The 21845-nt window shown below is 41.7% G+C and overlaps 1 protein-coding gene across 1 annotated transcript in view; it reads right to left on the bottom strand.

Annotated features, from left to right (window-relative positions):
- Positions 1-16009, bottom strand: part of Spag17 (sperm associated antigen 17) — a 206915-nt gene extending 190906 nt beyond the window's left edge. The window contains exon 1 of the mRNA XM_052178557.1: positions 15926-16009. Coding sequence (XP_052034517.1) covers positions 15926-16009 — 84 coding nt within the window. The remainder of the gene's footprint in view (positions 1-15925) is intronic.
- Between the last annotated feature and the right edge of the window lie 5836 nt (positions 16010-21845).

Consider the following 21845-nt stretch of genomic DNA (forward strand, 5'->3'; position numbering starts at 1 on the left):
TCTACAGTGAGAACTTTATGATACTTAATACACTAAAGAAGAAACTGGCAGGTGGAAAGACCTCCGTGCTCATGGATAGACAGAAGAGACAAGTAAGAATGGCTTCATTGCCAAAAGCAATTTGCACCTCTGGTGCCATCCCCATCATAGACCCAATGACATCGCTCACAGAACAAGAAAACAATCCCCAAATTCATCTGAAAGCATAAAAGATCTCAATTAGCCAAAGCCAATCGGCAGACAGAATGATACTGGTGGCATCACAGTTCAATCTCAAATTATATTCCCAAGCCAAACAAATCACTGTAGCAGCACAAAAGCAGACAGGAAGACCAGTGGGTAATAAGAGAGGACCCAGAACAAACACACACAGCTACAGCCATGTACCTTTTCAATAAATCTGTCTAAAACATATGCTGCAAGAGAGCTTCTTTAACAAATCACGCTAAGAAAAGTAGTACCGCGGTAGCATAGCTGGAGGAAGAAAGGGAAACAGAAGGGGAGGTCCAGGGAAGGGCTTGAGCGAGATCAAAGTCCAGTGATACAGATGGTGACCAGGTGGCAATGAACACATTATGCCACCTTAAAGAATACAACAATATGAGAAAATACATAAAAACTAAGAAGTAAAAAGTGCATCTTGAAACAAGATAAAAAAAAGATATAAATTCTAAGAGAAATGCTATCTGATTATACAATAATTGTATGGAAGTGAGTTTTCCGTTAGTCCACTGCAGTGGACTAATCTGACTCAATGTGTTCAGTCCCAAATGCTAGTCCCACCGTGGTTCATAACACAAGGAATGCAAGTGACCAAAAATGTATAGTTATAGTTTATGCATTATAACTTTTATACCATATCATACATAAACATATATGTGCATATTATATGATTAATTGATATGTGATATATGATATGCAGCATGATAAATGACATAAGATTGAATGATATAGGATGTATGATGGTGATACATGATACACGGTTTTTGAAACACGATATATGATACATGATATGAGATACATGATACATGATATATAATATATGATATATATATATACATGATATATGATACCATGTACCATGATACATAATACATATTTTATATGATATATGTCTATACAGTATGCTGTATCATGTATATAAATACATATTTATTTATATGTATTATACATTTATTATATAATATTTTATTGTACAAATAGTATATATAGTAAATATAAATATATTTGTATATAAATATGATAACATTTATGTTTTAATACAAATTGTGACATTAATTTATAAAAATTAAGTCAGTTACATGTGACATTGTAAGAATTGTATCATTTACTTAATAATAAAAATAATAAAGTAATTGCATGTGTCCAAATCTCTGAGGGTAGGAGGGCTAAGAAAATCTTGTAATGCTAAAGGTTTAGCAAAAACTGAAAGAGTTTTGAGTATGCTAAGAACACCAATAAGGGCTCTGTGTACACAGCAACACACACACACACACACACACACACACACACACACACTCACACACTGATGCATTGATTATAGGTTGGTAGGAAAGCTGTGGTTGCGCCCAGTGCTCTCGGGCTCATTGTACTTAGCCAAAGCATCACTGAAGGGGTGAAAGTCAAGCTAACCAAAAACGACACCACATTCCTAAAAATCAACACACAACTCTGAAATTATCACAACAATTTGATGAATAATAAACTAAAAATCCTATCATCTGACAAGCAATTTACCAAGATACAGCTTAGAGAATAAAAGTGATTTATGTTTTCATACATGTCTTAATCGACATAGGATGACTCTGTTCAAATATTCTGTATATTCACTTCTGTATGAAGACAGGTTAGGAGCAAGGTGAGGATTCTAGAATAGTGCTGATTAGAAATTGTGAGGTGAGACTTTTAATTAGGGTTAGAAGCAAAGAACAGACAAGGGTTGCCAGCCATTTTCATGATGGGGCCACAAGGATGATTTTTAATGATACTGTGTACACAGTCATAGCCAAGTCAGAGCGTGAAGAGGAGTGAAGGCTTGTTCAGTCATGAGTATGCTGAGCTTGAAGTCTATGTATAACGTGACATTAGAAGCAATGGCTATGCATGAATATACAGGTTATGTGTGCCTTCTGCTGTCATGCATTTTACTGAGTTGCTATTGCAGACAGCAACAATACTGTCCCCAAGTCCTCCTTCTCATGCAATGTTGCCAGCACTTCCCTCAGCAGACACATTTGAGCTCCTCCACAAGACAGGGGGAAACTGGCAGCCCCTAGAGAAGGAGTCAGCAGCTGTCCTCTTAGAGCCTGCTCTCGTGTGGCAGGGAAACTGTATGGGAGAAGATTTAATCCACAGTCTATGTCCTGTCCTTCAAACGGGGCATCTGGGGAGCAGAACCTGAAGGAGGCATGGACAAGCATGGCTTATATAACTTCCAAGCACAGAAAACAAAGTCCAAGGCACCCTGTGTTGTCTGCTGGCTTCAGGGTCACCCAAGAGTTCAGTGTGGGTACAGTGGGCCAGGTGACGGGGAGAGACAAAGTCAGGAGAGACCAGAAACACCCAACAGGCATTTGTTAGGATCATGCGGCTGCTTTATGGGGAGTGGAGGAACAAAGCTGTGACAGTCATGGCTACTTTGTAACATGGGCAAAAAATGGCTGTCACTCAGGGCAGGCACAGCAGGAGTCTGTGCTGAGAGCTTAGATGATTTCAAAGGTGGAGTCAACAAGAGACTGAAGAGTTGATCATGGACTAGAGAAGAGGACTTGGGAAGGCAGTTAGGGGTTTCCCTCTCTTGTTACAGTCTTGGTGAATAACAGCCTCAGACAAGGTCAGGTCAGGATTGCTGGGGACAGCACAGAGCCTTAAACATCAAGCAAGATACCATTTCTCGTGTGTTGAATGGCCTGAGCCACTTCAGTAATGGTTTTAATGTCAGTGGGGGGAGGTATGATCATTGCCCTGCAGACAGCAATCCACCATTAGTATATTTAGTCCAGTAGGTCATCTGGGTGGGAGCAAGGACTGCTACTGTGCCATTCCTACTAGAGGCTGCAGCCAGGGAGATCAAGCCTGAAGCATTAGGAGTCTGGGATGTCTGGGAATCTGTATCGTCAGAGGACAGACATCCCAGAGGTGCCACTGAAATTGCAGTGCAACAATTCCAAACAGGTAACTCTTAAAAGCCTTTACTGAAAGGAGGAGAGTCACTGAGTGCCAGCAGGGTGTGGCAGAAGCTGCCCTCTGCGTCCTGCTGGAGAGGATGTGGATGAGGAGCAGTTGGCCGGAGGGGAGGCAAGGAAAATAGACTGTGATAGCCTGGAGCTTTTGGGGAAGCCATTCTCTTCCAGTGGAGGAAGAGGAGGAGATGGACGGGCAGAGAAAAGCCACAAGAAGCAGGACTAGTGTCACTGGGACAGGCAGGACACTCTGGGAACTGGGAGGCAGTGGAACAGTTTCCGTGGCCAGAGAGAACCCTGATCAGCAGGCACCATCGCTTCTACCGGCTTTTTTCTAAGTCGCTGCCAAGCGCCCTGGCAGCGCTGACCCTTTGCTTGCATTGACTGCTCTTTTTCACTTGCAATAAAAATGATCACACATAACAGCTCGGTGGGATAATTTGACAGACTAATTCCCCTTAGCTCCAAACTCATTCAAATAATACACTTTTGTCCAGAAGGAGGAATTATAATGTGAGGTTATGAAAAGTCCATTTCCCTTTTAACGTTCTTCCTAGCAACTCTCTTGTTTTCATTGGCTTTTATTAAAAAACAACCTTTGTGTGAACTGGCAATTTGTTTTGTAAATACCAGTGAAGGCATATTTCAGAAAATATAGTAGTAAAAACCAACCCAATTTCAGAAATACGCCTGCTGCCAGACATCAGTCTTCAGCTCATATTATGAGTATTTCCAGTAAGTCTTAAGTACACATTAACATGAAAAATAGCTTACTGTTTAGGATCAAAAAAAGGAGAAAAAAAGAAAAAACTTTCACTACCTCTCAGAAATTGCTTAAGGGTTCTAACCAATAAAACACATTTTCCTCTTTGATAGACTACACTTATAATGGCTTCAAGCACTTCGATTCAATTGCAAATTTACCTCTCAAAATTTACTCAGACTGTTTTTTATTATCATCCTGGTATTGCATATTCTATGATGAGGTTTACTTAAGAGATGTGGGGCATTAATATTTCAGCAACACCTATCTTCAGCTCAGTGCCACTTTCCAAACCTTTACAAGAACTACAGGCTTTGTTCAAGACTCCTGGAGCATTTTTTACTATTTCCCAAATGTTCACAACTCAGTTGTTGTCTCTGGGCTACATTTAATAAGAGAAAAATATTATTTCTCCACTGAGGTGTAATAAGGACAGGCTGTGAACCAAATGTTCTAGAGAACTTTCCCAGCATGCCTCCTGGCTGGCAGGCAAAATATATCTGCAGTGTGGAATGGCGAGTTGAGACATTCTTTTTGGGCCAGTAACACAGTGCAGTGGGCTTGCTGCATTGCATGTGTCTTATTTTGAGAAAGGATCTGTGTGTGTGTGTGTGTGTGTGTGTGTGTGTGTGCATACACTGTGTGTTGTATGTGTTGGTACACACAGTGTGTGTATATATATATACATATGTTGGTGTGTATTTATGTGTGTGCATATACAGGTCAGAAGACAACACTGCTGTTTTCCTCTGCCACTTTTTACCTGATTCTTTCAGAAAGGGTCTCATGCTGAAGCTGGAGTTCACTGATTTGCCTAGGCTGATGGCCAGCAAGTTCCAGGAATCTGTCTGTCTCTACTTCTCCAGCACTGAGATTATGGACTTGAGCTGTTATGCCCAGGTTTTTAGGTGGGTGTTGGAAGTCTGATCTTAGGTTCTTATGGTTGTGGGACAAACCATCCCCTGACTAAATTGCATCTCCTGCCCAAGACAGGCTCTTTCTATGTAGCCTGGCTGGCTTAGTTCTCTTTATGTAGCTCTAGAGGGCTTCAGACTTGCAGCTGTGTCCCCGCCTTTAATAGGAGAATATCATTCCTCCACAGAGGTGTCATAAGGAGAAACCATGAGCTGAATGTTCTAGAAGATGACCCCTTGCATTCCTGCTACTTCCCAGGTCACTGCTGCTCTGTGGAACATCATCTGTGGTCTGCGCTACACCCCTCTGTCTGCTACTTAGACTGGTGTCCACTGTACAGGCTCCACTGCACTCCAAGGTCAATAAGCAAATCAGTGGAATTTATCATTTATGTGCACCTAAAGTTATGGTGGGGTGTACATTAGGGTGTAAGATGTGGTTCCTAATAGCTCATGTCCTATAAAGCATAAAGCATAAAATGATACCACATTGTAAAATGTGTTCTATAACGAAGAATGGTGTTTAATGTAGAGCCTACAGTCAAAGTTTATAAAAAAAGGTTTACTGTGCCTTAAAAAGAAGGCGTGAGGGAGATGGAGAGATGGAGATGGAGAGATGGAGATGGAGAGATGGCTCAGGGGTTAAGAGAGCACACTGCTCTTCTGGGGGACCCAGCTTCAGTCAGAGTACCCACACAGGGCAGCCAAAACCTCTTAGAACTCCAGCTCTGGGACAGCAGCTCCCTTTCTAGCCTCCACAGGCACCTGCGCTCACATGCATATAGCCACACATCGATACAGATACAGATACACACAATTTTAAATTAATACAAATAATTATTTTTAAGACGACAGCTTATTGTGAGGCATGTTCTATAAAGGCCACAAATAATAGATAAGGCCCATCGTGGGACTTGGAAATTCATTTTGACTGAGGAGACTGATCTGCATGAAAGCAGGAGAAGTGGGCGGGGCAGTGCATTTACTGAAGACTAAATGCTACCTGTTATAGATATGGGTATAAAATACTCATTATTTTATATTCATAACAAGCCTTCAAAATATTGTTATGTTCATACGAAAAAGAGCAAGATTCAGAGATAATAGAAAGTTTTTCTAGGCCTTTAATCCACTGCTTGAGGAATAGGATTCAACACATGTGTGTCTGGTCCTAGAGTTGGGCTTACTTCAGAATCTTGTCACCTTTTTGTACGGAAACTAGCTTATCCACAGCAATTCCATTTCGAGGACAGTTGTAACAGATTTAGAGAGGGCTGAAGAAAGCAGGTGCATTAGGTTTTGCTGAAAGTCATTATTAATAGTCACCAGTACTTTTAAGGTAGGAATCCATGGTTTGAGCAGTATTTAGGAACAATGAGGTTAAAAACGGGTGGACCTTTTTTTTTTTTTGGATATTTTATTTATTTACATTTTAAATGCTTTCCCCTTTCCCAATTCCTACCCCTGTAGAAACTCCCATCCCAACCCCCCTCCTCCTGTTTCTATGAGGGTGTACCACACCCCCTCCCACCTCCCTGCCCTGGGGTTTGACCCTTCACAGGACCAAGGGCCTCTTCTCCCATTGATGCCTGACAAAGCCATCCTCTGCTACATATACAGCTGGAGCCATGGGTCCCTCTATGTGTACTCCTTGGTTGGTGATTTAGACCCTGGGAGCTCTGGTTGGTTGATATTGTTGTTCTTCCTATGGGGTGGCGAACCTAAAATGGGTGGATCTTAATGAATGGAACTAGGTGGTCCTATGTTGAGTAGGGATTGGGGCCCTTTTAACAATTCAGGGATATGAAGGCACAGGGCTGGGCTATGATGAAGGCACAGGGTTGGGCTATGATGAAGGCACAGGGTTGGGCTATGATGAAGGCACAGGGTTGGGCTATGATGAAGGCACGAGGATGGAGGAGAAGCCCTGGAAGGAAGAGAATGGCAGCAGGATAAGGAGCACTCGGAGACTGAACATAGGGGTCTGAGTATTTAACAAGACTAGTGACGTCAGACAATGTTTGGTTGTTGTTAGAATGACAGTGTCGGGGACAGAAAGGAGGAGGTGAGTGACAGAGGCCCTAGTCTTTTGGAGCCCAGTTTGAGCTGTGCAACCAGAGAGTGTTTGTTATATACTTGCCAGTAGGCAAAGGACTATCTTCTTATACTCTTTTGGAAAGAATAAAGTTTTCCTAATAAAAAATATGTATCTCATGGACAAAAATCACAAGGTACATACTCAAGCATTTCCACTTACAATCCCCAGGAAAAGCCAAGAGCTTCATCTAAATAGAAAGTGCTGGGAGTCACGGTACAAAGGTTTCCAGGGAGGAAGGCTGACAAATGTTTCAGACAAATCAAATGTGCTTTTTAGATTTGTCTCTTTGCTTTAAGAAACACTTTGATCTCAAGTTTTAATACTAAGGACATGAACTCCAGCAGCCATTCTGTAAACAAGGATTCTACTCTGACAACACCCACCTCATAGCAATGATTTGGAGGTCGACTTAAGAGACCAAATGTACAAGTTTGCTTTTCAACTGTAAGGTCTATGTACAACTTCCCTCTCATCACAGCATTGAGTTACTTCAATTCAGGAGGACTATGGACCCAAGGACATTTCATGCACGCTGTTTTTATGCAGTGGGTGAGGAAGGGGGCAATCTCTAGAACAATATTGAGCAAAGAATCTTACTTATGTGAAATTAAAAAGGGTGAGCACATACAGAATGAAAATATAGAAAGTAGAAGTGATGATATTTTCCAGTTCCATCTATTTGTCTAAGAATTTCATGAATTCATTTTTTATTGAATATAACCTTCATTTATATTTCAAATGCTAAAACCTTTCCCAGTTTTCCTGCTTCTCCAAAAATACCCAATCCCTCCTCCCATCCCCTGCTTCCAAGTATATGCCCCTCCGTGCGACCCACTCCCATCTCCACCCCCCTCTATTTCTCTTTTTTGGGACATCTATTGAGCCTTCACCTGTTCAAGGACCACTCCTCCCACTGATGCTCAGCAAGGCCTTCCTCTGCTACATTTTTGGCTGGAGCCATGTGTACCCCTTGGTTGATGCTTTAGTCCCTGGGAGTCCTGGGGTGTCTGGGTGGCTGACATCATTGTTCTTCTCATGGGACTGCAAACCTTCTGCTCCTCCGGACCCTTCCAACTCCTCCATTGGGTACCCAACTCTCAGACCAATTTTTAGCTGCTAACATCTGCCTCTGTATGTGTAAGGCTCTGGCAGGGCCCCTCCGGAGACAACTATGACTTACTCCTTTTGGTATGCACTTCTTGCCATCCATAATAGTGTTTGGGTTTGGTGACTGTTTATAGGATGAATCCCCAGGTAGGGCAGTCTTTGGGTGGCCTTTCCTTCAGTTTCTGCTCCACACTGTCTCCCTTATTGCTCCTGTGAGTATTTTGTTCCCTTTCTCAGAGGAACCAAGGCACCCCCAGTTCAGTCCTCCTTCTTCTTGAGCTTCCAATGGTCTGTGAATTGTAACTTGTTTATTTTGAGCTTTTGGGCTAACATACACTTATCAGTGAGTGCATACCATGAGTGTTCTTTTGAGACTGGGGTACCTTACTCAGGATGACACTTTCTAGTTCCATCCATTTCCCTAAGAATTCGATGAATTCATTATTTTTTATTCGATGAATTCATTATTGGAATAGAACTCCATTGTGTAGATATGCCACAATTTCTGTATACATTCCTCTGTTGAAGGACATCTGGGTTCTTTCCAGCTTCTGACTATTGACTCTAGTACCAAATTCCAATAGAAACATACATCCTGAAGCCATGACACTGTTCAGAGTATAGCCCACAGGCTCTAATAAGGATGATTGTGCCATTTGATAAACTCTGGAAATGTTTCATAAATTGCTATGGATAAAGCTGCCATTCATTTCTCTTCTCCCAGCGTCACCTGCTGTAGGCTGGGCATGGACGAATGGGAAAAAATTGGAGCTTTGTTAAAAATTCCTTGAATCAAAGTGAATAAAAGTGAAATTATCAAGATAGCAGTATAGGAAGCCCCGGTATCTCTTTTCCACACACAAATGCCAAATTAAAATAACCCTCAGGAATGGCTAGCCACCAAAATCAAAGACCTTCAGCAACAAATAGAGCCGTGGTGAGCAAAAGGGTTCTCGATGCTTTTGTTCTCCTTTGCTGCATTGGTGGTGTGGCCAGCAGTGGCACAGTCAGGATGGCCTGTCCGGGTTCCTTCCTGTGGGCCAGCAGAGCAGAGAACTTAACTCTATTTGTATCTCTGTGGGTTGTATGGGAGCTGATTGAATCTGCTATGATCTAGAGCTTATCCAGAGAGAACAGTGAAATTCGTATCCAGGCTGGTAAAACCTAAGGAGGCTGATGTGATTTGAACACATGAAAGCTTCAGGGTGTTAAGAGCCCTAGATCACTGGGAAAAGGGATTATGGGTAGAAGAAAGAAGGCAACAGGACATTGATTACCCCCATGGAATATTTGGGGGAAACAGAAAACTTCCATACATAAACCCAGCTAGCGAGGAGGCCAGAATAAGCCAGAGAAGACCCCGATATTTAATCATGCATTGTCACCAGAGGTTGGGGTAGGCAACTCTTTCATGCCGGGTCTTCAAACACTAGAATGGTTGTATGTTTCCAAGTGTCCAGTTTTTGTGTAAATATAAGACGTACAGAGAAACAGGAAAAAGTGGTTTATTAAAATAACAACTCTCCATGAAGAGATGTCTGCATTGGATTTATTAGATGTTTCCAAACAACTGTCTGAATATGCGGCGAGAACCAACAGTGGTCTGGAAAGGAACCACAGAAGCCTCAATGCTGAAAAGCACAGTGACTGCACTAGAAACCCTGCTAGAGCCATTTCCCTACAGCCCTGGGCAGGCAGGGTGAGCCATCTGCAAGCCTGAATACTAACTTAGAAAACAGGGAGTCTGAGAAGCGCAGAGCCACACCACCCGATGCAGCACAGGAGACGGAAGGCACGGCAAAGCACTTAGCTTACTGCTGCTTGGTTTATCACTTTCCATCACTGACTGATCTCTCTCTCTAGACTTTCGCACTGGTTATTTTAATTTTAAATGCTTACCTCTCCCAACCCCATTATTGTTGTTTAATGTTTCTGTGTGGAACAGAGACATTGGGGCTTTCTAGTCTGCTGTCTTGAAATATGACCTTGGGGGTAGGAAAGCTCATTTAAAATATAATATCAGCCAGGGGGCTCCTATCTAGAAGAGTTAAACATCTTTTGTAATGTGATAATAAATCACCAAACAGCTCAGTTTACAAATTGACAGAAGATGTATGGATGACAGAGAAGGACTTTAGAAGATGCATTGTTAATCATTAGAAAAATGAAACCAAGAACACAAGGAACACATGACCTCACAGGAGTTAGGATGATTATCATAAACGACATCAAAGAAAGATCCACCCACTTCAAACAATAGCAACAGACTCCAGAACAGTACAAACATTGGTGATGATGTGGAGAACTTGAATCCTTTGTACATAACTGGTGGGATTGTAAACTTTAGCCATTGTGGGGGCTTTTCAAACATTCAAACTACAATAACAACAAAATAAAGGCAAAAACAACAATGACAAAACAATAACAAAACACGAATGTATCTGCCAGATGATCCAGCTAACCCACTTCTTCATAGATCTCAGAACTCCAAGCAGGCACCCTAGTGCATTTTTTTTTGCACACTTATATAACCAACAGCAGCATCCACACTAATCCAGGAGGGATACCACCCAGGGTTCACCAGTGGATAGGTGGTCCAATGAAGTGTGGTGTGGATCCTAAAGTAAAGGAATTCTAACCCACAGTACAAAACCATCAAAGATGCTATGCTAAGCAAAACAAGCCTGTTATACATGCTGTATGATTATTCCTATATAAAACACATTTAGAAGTCAATTTCAGACAAGAGGAATGACAGCTTCCAGAGGTTGATATTATGGATTGAATCCCCTCTACATGCCAAAAGCTCATAATGAAATGTAATATAATGCAAACACATGAAAAATATAAAATCAAAGAGGCAATTAGGACATATTGATATTGATACCACCTTCATTCAATGCCCTCCCCAGGAGTAGCTTAATTGCTATGGGGTAGCCTTCGGTAAAAGCAGCTCAGCCCTATTCATTGCTTTCATGTATTTTCAGATGTGCCACCCTCCACCATATTATGGCACAGCCAGGGCTCTTGCCAAAGCTGCCACCATGTTTTTAGCACTTGCTGGTTGGTTTTAATATATATAGGAAAGAAAACTTTGTTATTTGTAAATGATGAGCCAGTTAAAATGTTACAGTAATAGAAAACAGACATGTTGTTAACATCTTTTTCCCATCACGGTAGCCAATGGCCTCTGCCTTGACAGCTGTGTGGAAATATTTTAATTTATAGAATAGTTTCTATCAGGTAGATATACATTCCAAGAGTCCAATAGCTGCCTGACACTGTGGATAGTGTCGGACTCACAACTTACTGTCTTTCCCGGCTCAGCTAAGCACTTACCATGGAGATGAAAGTTTTTCAGTCCTGACAGTAATTATGTCTTTCTTTTCCCTTTCCCACAAGTTGACAGAGAATAGCCACTCTCATAGCAGTCAGTCTCAGAACCTACGTCTTTTCTTTCCTTATTAAATCAATAATATTTTCTTTTTCACTCAAAGGAAGCACCGTGAGGTCAGGGCCGAATGCAGTGATGGTGAAATTTGAACCCTTGTGCACTGTGCAAGCTATGCAACAACAGTCTATTTGATACACTGGATGGCTCTGAAGAGAGACCAGTGTGCAAACTGCATATGCACTTCGGACACACTGGACATAAGGATGGCTCGTGTCATAGGTGGGGTGGAGGGGGATACAAGGTGAGATTTGATGGTGCCATTGAGAAAGCTGTGCAGTTTAATAGTTACAAGTGTCTGTTTAATATAATGCTTTCCGAGTGCAGGTGGCTGAGGGGAGCTGAAATCTTAGGAAGTGCAGCCTTGGGTAAAGAGGGAATGTCTGCAGCAAAGCATCTTTGGGCTGCCACAGCCACGGTAGATCATGCATGTGTCAAAGTCATACACAGGCCTCTACTGTTACCTGTTCCTTGTAGAAAATTACTGCCAATGCATCTAAACCTTTTTTTCTTTTCAGATTTAAGGTGTCATGTTTTATACATGTTAATAAATGTCTGGTAGATGAACAGCAAAGATAGTAGATGATGGTTGGGTTTGCAGAATTAGTTTAGGAGCAATGTACACCTGAAAGTAGCCTTGGCTGCTCTCTCTCTCTCTCTCTCTCTCTCTCAAGCACTCCAGTTGATGTTGGTCTTCTCACTCAAACTAATTTCCCCTTTACCCTACCTCTCTAACACGACCCAGTTTTCCAGTGGTCTTCCCACCCTCTGATCTCTCCTGGTCACAGAGTACTTGATAATTCCTTGTCTTCTATAAGACTCTACAAATAGCACCTTCTATTACTTGTCACCGTTTTATGCTTTAGGAACAACTAAAATGTAATGGGAAGTTGGCAAGAATTCCAGCTCAAAAGGTCAGTGCTCCCTCCTGCCAATCAATCAATCAATTAATCTTTGAATTGATTGGTATAGATATAATATAGAAATGAAGTTAATTCACTAGAATCAAACTGGGAGCTTGATGGTTCTGCTAAATTCCAGTGCAGGCTGCTCTCAAAGTAAGATCAGAACTACTATTGATTTGGGTTCTTCAATGAGGTAATTTGAAAACTATCTTTTGTAATACCAGAGAATTGCTACATTTCCTTCCCTGGCCCACCTCATTACATGCATTAGCCTGTTAACTACTAAAACACATATACCTGTAAGAGAATAACAAACTTCATGAATTAAAACAATACCATGTTCTCAGACATAACACATTTCAAGCTCCTTACCAAACCCAATCAACAAAGACTTTACACAGACATAGTCTTCTTTAGCTAGATTCAGAGTTGGTTATTCTCATGGTTAGAGCATGCATTTAGGCATTAACTGATGGAATTTTCTCTTTTATAGACACAAGACCAAGCTAACAAAATATGGAAGTACGACGTAGAAGATATTTATTTTCTTCCAACAATAAGAAAGCATACATTCCAACAAACTATAAGCAGCCCATTCCCTTCATAGCTAAAGTGACATATTACTTTGACTTGCAATTATATCTACTAGTGTAGAAGATTTTTTGAACCTATATTATTTGAACAGGCTCAAGAAAGCTGAGTATTATTTCATGTTTTTAAACCATAAGAAAGAATAGTGCCTGGGGGTTTTCCAGTCCAACTAGGAAAATTACAGTTTTGTGCTCACAGCACTAGACTAGCAAACACAGCGTCAGTGTCCTCACCAACCCTGTGGCTCGGCAGCATATAATTCCAGCAGAAAGCCTCACTCCAAGCCCAATGTGACCAACATCATCATCTCCAAAAATTGAAAAAAAAAAAGGAAATTTATTTTGGCTAGATCTCACTTGCAAAAGAGAGGGTACTTTTTCAGGGTGACTTGACAAACATCTCTGAGAATTTGAGAATGTAACTGGGGATTTTAGAGTTGACAGCCTTCATTCCTCGAGTTATTGAAACCCTGCAGAAGAGGTCCAGTAATGATGCACAAAGCCACAGCAGCAACAGGAGGGTCAGGCTATTTTCATGCGACTCACCGGGACTAATTTTCATATCAGATAGAATTACTTTCCATAGAGAAAGAAACAATTACATTGGAAAATAAGGATAAATAGGCAACATTTCCCTGGAGGGCAGTACAAGGTTCATTTTATTTTCCTTAACTACAAATTCTCTAGTGAACCATGGACTTCTATATAAAATAAAAAACAAAACCAAGTCCATTCTCCACTTTTACAAGAGGGTCCCAATGTCAGGCTGGAATGTCTGTAAATGTCCTTTCTCTACCCAAATCTCTACTTGGACTTAGAGACATTAGAGTCTAGACATGGATTTCTACTTGCTGGTGTCAGAAGCCCCTGGGTTTCTCACTGAATGTGGGTGGAGGGGAGTGGGTCCTGGACCACTATGCCGCTGGGCCTTCTGATTTGAGTCACAGATTGCTGTGTACATTTGTGGCAATATGCAGTGAGTGGATATTTCCTCTGATCTACACCTTTTAAATAGTTGAATGGAAGATAGCACTAAAGCAATCCATAAGGTCTTCTGGTTGCCCAAAGAAGTTACAAGGCAGGCATGTAGCTCTTGAGGGACTGGCCACATATTCCAACACAGCTCTTATTTCTCTGTACAGGTCTAGTGTGGCAACTGGCCTGACCACAGGCTGCTAAAGAGACTAGCAGCACTAATGCTGAACCCCACCCCAGGCCTCTACAATAATTTACTACTTATTATTTTTATGGGTATTTTGCCTGCATGTATACCTGTGTACCGTGTGCCTGCCAGGTGCCTCAGGATGATAGGAAGAGGACGTCAGATTCCTTGGAACTAGAATTATGGATGGTTGCAACCCACCATGTGGGTGCTGGGAACTAAACCTGGGTCCTTTGGGGGAGTAGACAGTGATCTTAACCTCTGAGCCATCGCTCCAGTTCCTGTTCCTGTTTGATTGACTGCTATACCACCAAGTCACCTGTAGCCCTGCCCACAGTAATATTTTAATAAATGCTGGGTATAAACAGGCAGGACCCAGGAAGACAATCTGTAAAAATAGAAAGGGACTTAGGAAAAAATGTTCTTAGGCAATTTCCATTTTGTTTTCCATATATGTACTTTATATGTATGAGTATTTTGTATATATGTACTTTATGCGTGTGAGTGTTTTGCCTGCACAAATGTATGCGTACTATATACATGGCCATTGCTCACAGAGGTCAGAAAAGAGTGTAGCATCCTCTGGAACTGGAGTAAGGGACAGCTGGGAGCTACCATGTGGATTCTGGGAATGAAACTTTGCTCCTCGGCAACAGCAGCAAGTGCTCTTCACCACTGAGCCTTCTTTCCGTGCCCAGATGAAAACGTTTGATGCAGAGGTGTGGAGTATGTTCTAATTTATTTAACTGTCAACTCGACACAGCCTGTAGTCCTCTGAGAGGGTCTCAAAGGAGGGATTGTGCACGTCAGAGGGGCCTGTGGCCAAGCTTGCATGAGACAGTCTTGATTACTGATAGATGGAGGAGTGCGCAGCCCACTGTTTGAGGCATTATCTATCCTAGGCAGGTGGCATGGTGGTATATTAAAAAAGCTAGCAAATGATGTCCAAGACGAACAAATGATGTCCAAGGAGTGGCCCCTGGTTCTGGAAAGGCTCAGTGTAGCAGTATAGGGGAATACCAGAACAGGGAAGTGGGAAGGGGTGGATGGGGGAACAGGGGGAGGGAAGAGGGCTTATGGGACTTTCGGGGAGTGGGGAGCCAGAAAAGGGGAAATCATTTGAAATGTAAATAAAGAATATATAGAGAAAAACAAACAAACAAAAAAGCTAGCTGAGCATGAGCCAGAGTCAGGGAGTAGAATTCCTGCTAGCGGTTTCTGCTTCTAGTTCCTGCCCTGACTTGCCTCAGTGATGGACCAGAACATTAAAACAAAATCGATTATTTATCAAAGCAACAGAAAACAAAGCAGGGCGAGCCATCACATAAGAACACTTTCTTCTAGGGTTCTTTCTATTTTTACAGATTGTAGTTCTGGGTCCTGGCTGCTTACATCTAGTATTTATTAAAATATTGCTGTGGGCAGAGCCATGAATGATCATCGGTCAAACAGGAAGGAAACAGTTCACAAGGATAACAGTCCCAGTACAAAGGAGCACTGGAAGCCTGCACTGAAAGGGGGCCTGAGGAGTTATAATGGCAACCCTGCCCTCTGCACACAGACCTGTCACCCCATTTTGAAATGGCAGGGCTGAGATTCCCTTCCTGTCTTGATTTTGCTTGTGTGCTGCAGATTGAACCCAGGGTCTGTCTCAGCCCCACCACTGAGATGTGGCCCCATCCCTCTAGCTCATTCCTTTGTCGAGTGCTCCCGGCGCCTTCCTGGACTGAAGCGACCTGCGAGGCGGGCTCACCTGGTTAAAGTGTGCAGCTATGAGTGAGGGTTCCCATATCTTATAGTTTGCGCTCCCGGTAGGTTTCTCCTTCTTGGGTGCCATGCGAAGGATGGGAGGTTCATTGGCCTCAAAACTGGGCTGAGGCCAGGCCTGAGCGTCCCTAAGGCCTTGGTAACCGAGACCACGCCCAGTTCCTGAACGGATCTCGCTCCCTTCCCCCAAACCGGTTCCCGACCCTCAAGTCAACCGCTTCCCCGTTTCCATAGTAGCAGAGCGGCTAAGTGCCAAACTCCAGAAATCCCAGGGTAAATCTGATGATTTTTCAACGGGAGGAGCTGGCTTACTAATTTCTTTTATCATTTCCACTTTCTGTTTCTCTTGGGAGCAAAATCTAGTCTGAATAAACAATGCATGGAAACTCAAAATTATTCATTCAGGCCTCCCAGCCCTAAGTTTCCTTTAGTGTTGTCAACCTAGCTTTGAGAATGACAGCCCAGTCAGCCCAGGGGGTTTTCAGCCTCTAACCTCCTGGGCTCTTCCTCACCTCACCCTTATCTCTATTTCTCTATTTGCTCTGCCTAAACAGCCCCAGTTCCTTTAAAACAGTGGCTCTAAACCTTCCTAACGCTGTGACTCAATACAGTCCCTCATGTTGTGGTGACCCCCAACCATAAATTATTTTCGTTACTACTTCATAACTGTAATTTTGCTACTGTTACACACCGTAATATACATATTTTTAGAGATAGAGCTTTACTAAGGGGGTTGTGACCCACGGGTTTAGAAGCCATGCTTTAAAAGGTATCCGAGCAGAGCCCCCGCCCCTTTTCCACCCCAAACTCATCTAAGATATCAGTTAGACTGAGGACAAAATGATCATAATAGCGACTGTGGATTTGTGCTGTGAACTGAACCCGGGTCCTCTGAAAGAGCAGTGAGTACACTGTAGCACTGAGCTATCTAACCTGGCTTTATTTTTATGTGTGTACTTGTTCATGTATGTGAAGAGAGACATACACAGGGTACATGTGCATGTGGAGACCAGGGATCCACCTCGGCGTGTTTCTTCAGGCACCGTCTACCTTGCTTGTTGAGCCTGGTCTTTTAGGAGCCCAGGGCTTGCTGAATAGGTTAATCTAGCAGCGAGCCTGAGGATGTGATGTTCCCATTTCCATGTCCCCAGGGCTAGGGCTACATATCTTCTCACCTGTCTGTTTGATGAGGACTCTGGGGACTCGATTGAACTCAAGTGCTCATGCTTGCCTGGCAATCGCTTTACCAACGATGCTAGTTCCTCAGTCCTACTTATTGAACTTTTCTTAAGTTTGTCCTTGGGACAAATGAGGACATCTACAAGCAGATCTCAACCAAGGTACTTTTCTGTCTCCTCCGTCTGTATAAAGGGCAGCACTGAGCCGTGCTTGCCTATCTTCAAGCCACTCCTGGTGTCTAGAGTGGATTTATGACCTCAGTCAGCCAAGGGTGACAAACCTTGCTTGTGACCTGCAGATGTACTCTGTTCAGAATAACCTACATGACCGCTGCTTTCCACACTGAAGAAATCTTCTGACCCTGTTTTGAGAGAGAAATCATGAGTGCTGGGTCCATGGAGTGAATACTTGGTATGAGTTCAGACTTTCAGTGGTCTCCAGATGGTGGCACTATTGAGAGGGGGTAAGAAGTTAGGTGGTGGAGCCTAGTGAGGTCTTTAGGTGTGGGTTATTGGGACCTGATCCTCTTCCTGTCTCTCATTGTTTCTTGGCCACCAGGCTAGAAGCAGACGGTTCTATCTTCTGTCTGTCTGTCTCCCTTGTCACAGGCTGAAAACAACTGGCCCAAGTGACCAGAAAGTTTCTGACACCATGTGGCAAAATAAATCCCTCCTTCCTAGAGGTTGCTTATCTCAAGTGTTTAGTCACAGAAAGCAGAAGCTGTCCTAGTCAGGGGTAACAGCTGATCCCTGTGGTTCTACTTCACCTTTGCTGGTGGCGTTTCTTTTTAACTTTTGTTCATAATTTGTTGAAGAAAGTAATCCCCTCCCTTTTGATACAGATACTGAAGAAAAAGAACTTCTCAAAATAATCTTTCACAATTAAAAAATATGTATTTATGATATGAATATTTTATTTATAATATAGTATTATATTAAAATATAGTAAAATGTATTTAGAATATAGTATTTATTATATGTATACTTTATTTTGGGGGAGGGGGCTTAAATCAATCTCTGTGACATTTACACCCTCCATTAACTGGAAGCCTTTTCTTTTGTTATAGGAATAAAATGACAGAGGAATGATCACTTCAGAGGAATTTGCTAGAGGAGAGTTTTCATGAGGATCTCCATGGTAACTAATCAGTCTGTTGTTCATTCATTCCCATGGTCCTTTCTCCAGAGCTTCCTTCTTCACCAACTGTTTCTTAATGTTATAGGATTAAAAACTGTTTTTGTATAATTGCTTAAAAGTACGGGCAGATCTCTTACACACTGACAACATCACTCTAAATTTTGATCATATTTCTTCCAGTTGAAGCTGCTTAGAGAATTGTGCTTTTATGAGTGAAGTCATAAAAACATTTATTGGCATTTAAGTTCATGTTGCATTTAAAAATTAACTACTGTTTATGTGTCATGTTTTATTGCTAATTGCATTTCTTTTTGAGTGGGAGTTCACACCACAAGGTAAAGCACCTCCCTTACCAGCCATCCAGCTAGGTCATTAGCAGAAGATTAACAACAGAGGTTCCACATAAGAGAGAGAAGCAAGAAGAGAAAAATGGAAACAGAGACTTTACAACTAAATGTGTTATTTTTAAACTGTAAAGAAACAATCAGTAGCTTTTTCTAACAATTGATAACTTTACAAACCAGTTTGAACAAAAAATAATTTTTTTGTGTGTGAGCGGTTTGCCAGAACAGCACTGAACACACTGCATTTATTCCTAGTGCCCAAAGAGGTGAGAGGAGGTCGTTGGATGCCTCGGAACTGCAGTTGTGGGTGATAGTGATCCACATGTACATGCTGAGATTTGACCTCCTGTCTTTTTGCAAGGTCAGCCACATGCTCCCGACTGCTGAGCCACCTCTCTAGCCACACCTCTAATTTTGGTAGCAATTAAATATTTGCAATATTTATCAGCATAAAACTGTTTTTCAGAAAGAATCTCTTTTTCTTTCTTCCCATTGGAAGAGATGGATTTTCCAGCCTTCTTTATTCTTACCTATGAAAGGGTGACTGAGTTCTTGCCAACAGGAGGCAGTAGTAGAATCACCTATTTTAAAGTGTGGGTTTGACCCTTAAAACCATTTCCCATATGTGGTTCAGACTCTTCCCCCACCGGTCTAGATCAAGTGGCACTGATGTCCTTGACTGTCTGAGTGATTGCTAAGGTACAGAGGTCTCTCCCAACCTTTTCCACACCTAACAAATCTGCTTAGACTAGTAAGTGGATGAGCAATGATTTCTCTTTAAACTTGGAAAACAACTTGGTCTACAGCCACTGGGCTTTTGGTAACCATCTCATTAACTCTACTTCCATTTCTGTTGCTGTGGGAAAACAACCTGACACAAGGCAATTTAGGGGAATAATAGGGTGAATCTCAGCTTATATCCCCATGTCACAGTCCGTTATTGAAGAGAAGTCAGAGCCAGAATGTAAGGCATCATGTCCAGTCAAGAGCAGATAGAGAACCAGACATGCTGGTCTTTGTTGGCTTGTTGTTTCAAGCTTGGCTCAACTTCTCTGCTCTCCTAAAGTTCAAGGCCCAGCCCATGAAACGAGGCTGCCTATATTCGGAGTTGATTTTCCCACTTTAACTAGCATTCACGACAATCTACCATAGATAATGCATATAGACCAAAGGTGATCTAGATAACTGAAATCTTCATTGAGATCCTCTTCCTATGTGATTTTAAGGTTCTGATAAACTGACATCTAAAACTAACCATGACACCATCTTAATGATTCTGGATAATTTCATTGAGAGTCTAACAGTAGTTGCTTTTCTGAAGCAGCCTGAGGAAGCAATTTTTCTTTCAAGTAGACAGTGGGCAATGCCAGCTACCATGATAGACAAAAAGTCCAGTCTTACTCCTCTAGGCTTGGTTCTGTCCCCACTGTACCTTTTACCAGCTTGGAGAGGAAATCCTTTGGCTTCTTTATCCATTGATACATTTCTTACTTTAAATAACTGGTGGGCAACAAAGTTATTGACTTTATGTCACATACATCCAGGTTTTTTAAAATAATACAAAGGGATATTCATTGTTTATCGACCTATCTGTCTGTCTATCTATCTATCTATCTATCTAAGCACTATCTATCTACCTATCTATCTAAATTAAAATTTTGCTAACATCTTAGAGGAAGTGGGCATTTTAAAAGATCCAAGTATGTATTTCAGGGTGAAATAATACACTTATAGTGTAATATTTTATTGTAAAGTTCTATCAGAATAAACTGCAATATGGAGGGTTTTCTAAAATTGACTTGAGGAATCCCAAGGGTTTTTATTGCAGCATGCCTTTTGGTCAGTCTTAGCTCCTTTCATTATTTTAGAGCGAGTGACATTCTAGATAATTTATGGTGCAGAATGGGAAGCCATTCTATAGTAACCAAATTTATAGGTGATTTCATCATGGAATTGATCTGTTTAATTTAAGAAAATAGGTGTGAATGATGATGGCCATAGTTTTAAGAACCAAAGACTATACAGCCAATAGGAGGCTTTGCCAAGCGCTGGAAAAGAAGCATTCCATCTGTCGTACATTTATGAATTGGTATAATAAATTGTTTCCCCCACTAAATATAAGTTGAAAAATTTCAAGCATATACTTTACTACATAAGGTTTCCCACATGGTAGTGGCTAAATCAAAACTATACTATTTGGAGAATTTTCTCTCATTGGCAGGGGTGCTCTTGGCTTGTTTGATTTAGTATTTTCAGTAAGATTTTGCATTTAATATGTTTAATTCAAGGACAGCCTTCTTTCCGGCTGGGCTGTTTCTTCAGGTTACTGGGCTTGCAGAGAAAGGGATTTTTTTTTTTTTTGGTCTTTGATCCGTGAGTGTTCAGTTATCTTTTACTCACTCGCATGGACTCAATATACTCTTTACACTCAGGTCAAACCAGCTATTGATACGGCCAGTGTTTCCACTGTGAAGAGGTAACTTTAGGAGCTAGGCAGTAAGTCACATCTGAGCCAAGATTCCAGGTATTGGACATCTATTCAGCTCACCTTTGGATAAGACCTTAAGATATCTACTGATTTCTTTAATTGGCATTCTGTACTCAAGGACAATTTTCATTACAGGTGCCCTGCTTATACCACGCCACTTGTGCTTCTAATCTCCTAATAGAAAACCAAATATAGTGTCTTCAAACTTTATTGTCTATAATGCTGAGGGCTACACTTCTTCCATAGCTATAGTCCAAAACATATGGAGGATATTATACCTGAACCCAGGGGTCAGCATTAACTTCCTATTCGGTCTTCAGTGCAGTCAAATGTGTTGACTTTAATCTTTAAAGCTCCTAGTTGTTCAGCTGCCAGTTCCTTTAGATACTGCGTCTCTCCCTATGCATCGTTGTGGAGATTAAAATCAGCTGCAGTACATGGCATTCTGTTCACAGTCCCAGGCGGGCTGTGGGCAGTCTGGGAGCAGGATCACTTTCTAAAGGACTTCGCTAAGAACCCTCAGTTTGTGTTAAGGATAAAGGCACTATTTTGGAATTTGTAGGTTGGACTTGGAATATTTTGTTACATATGTGGTCTGTGGTACCATAATTAAGCACTGATAATTTTCATGTTATCTGTTGTGAAAGAGTTCAGGACACCATATCTATTTCTCGATGAATCAGAAAATAACAATCACGCAAATTAAAAATAGAGTTAATGTGCATCTGCTTTGCATTGGCTAGTGTGGGATCTTTCTC

This window comes from Apodemus sylvaticus, chromosome 4 (genome assembly GCF_947179515.1).
Source record: "Apodemus sylvaticus chromosome 4, mApoSyl1.1, whole genome shotgun sequence".
NCBI classification, from domain to species: domain Eukaryota; kingdom Metazoa; phylum Chordata; class Mammalia; order Rodentia; family Muridae; genus Apodemus; species Apodemus sylvaticus.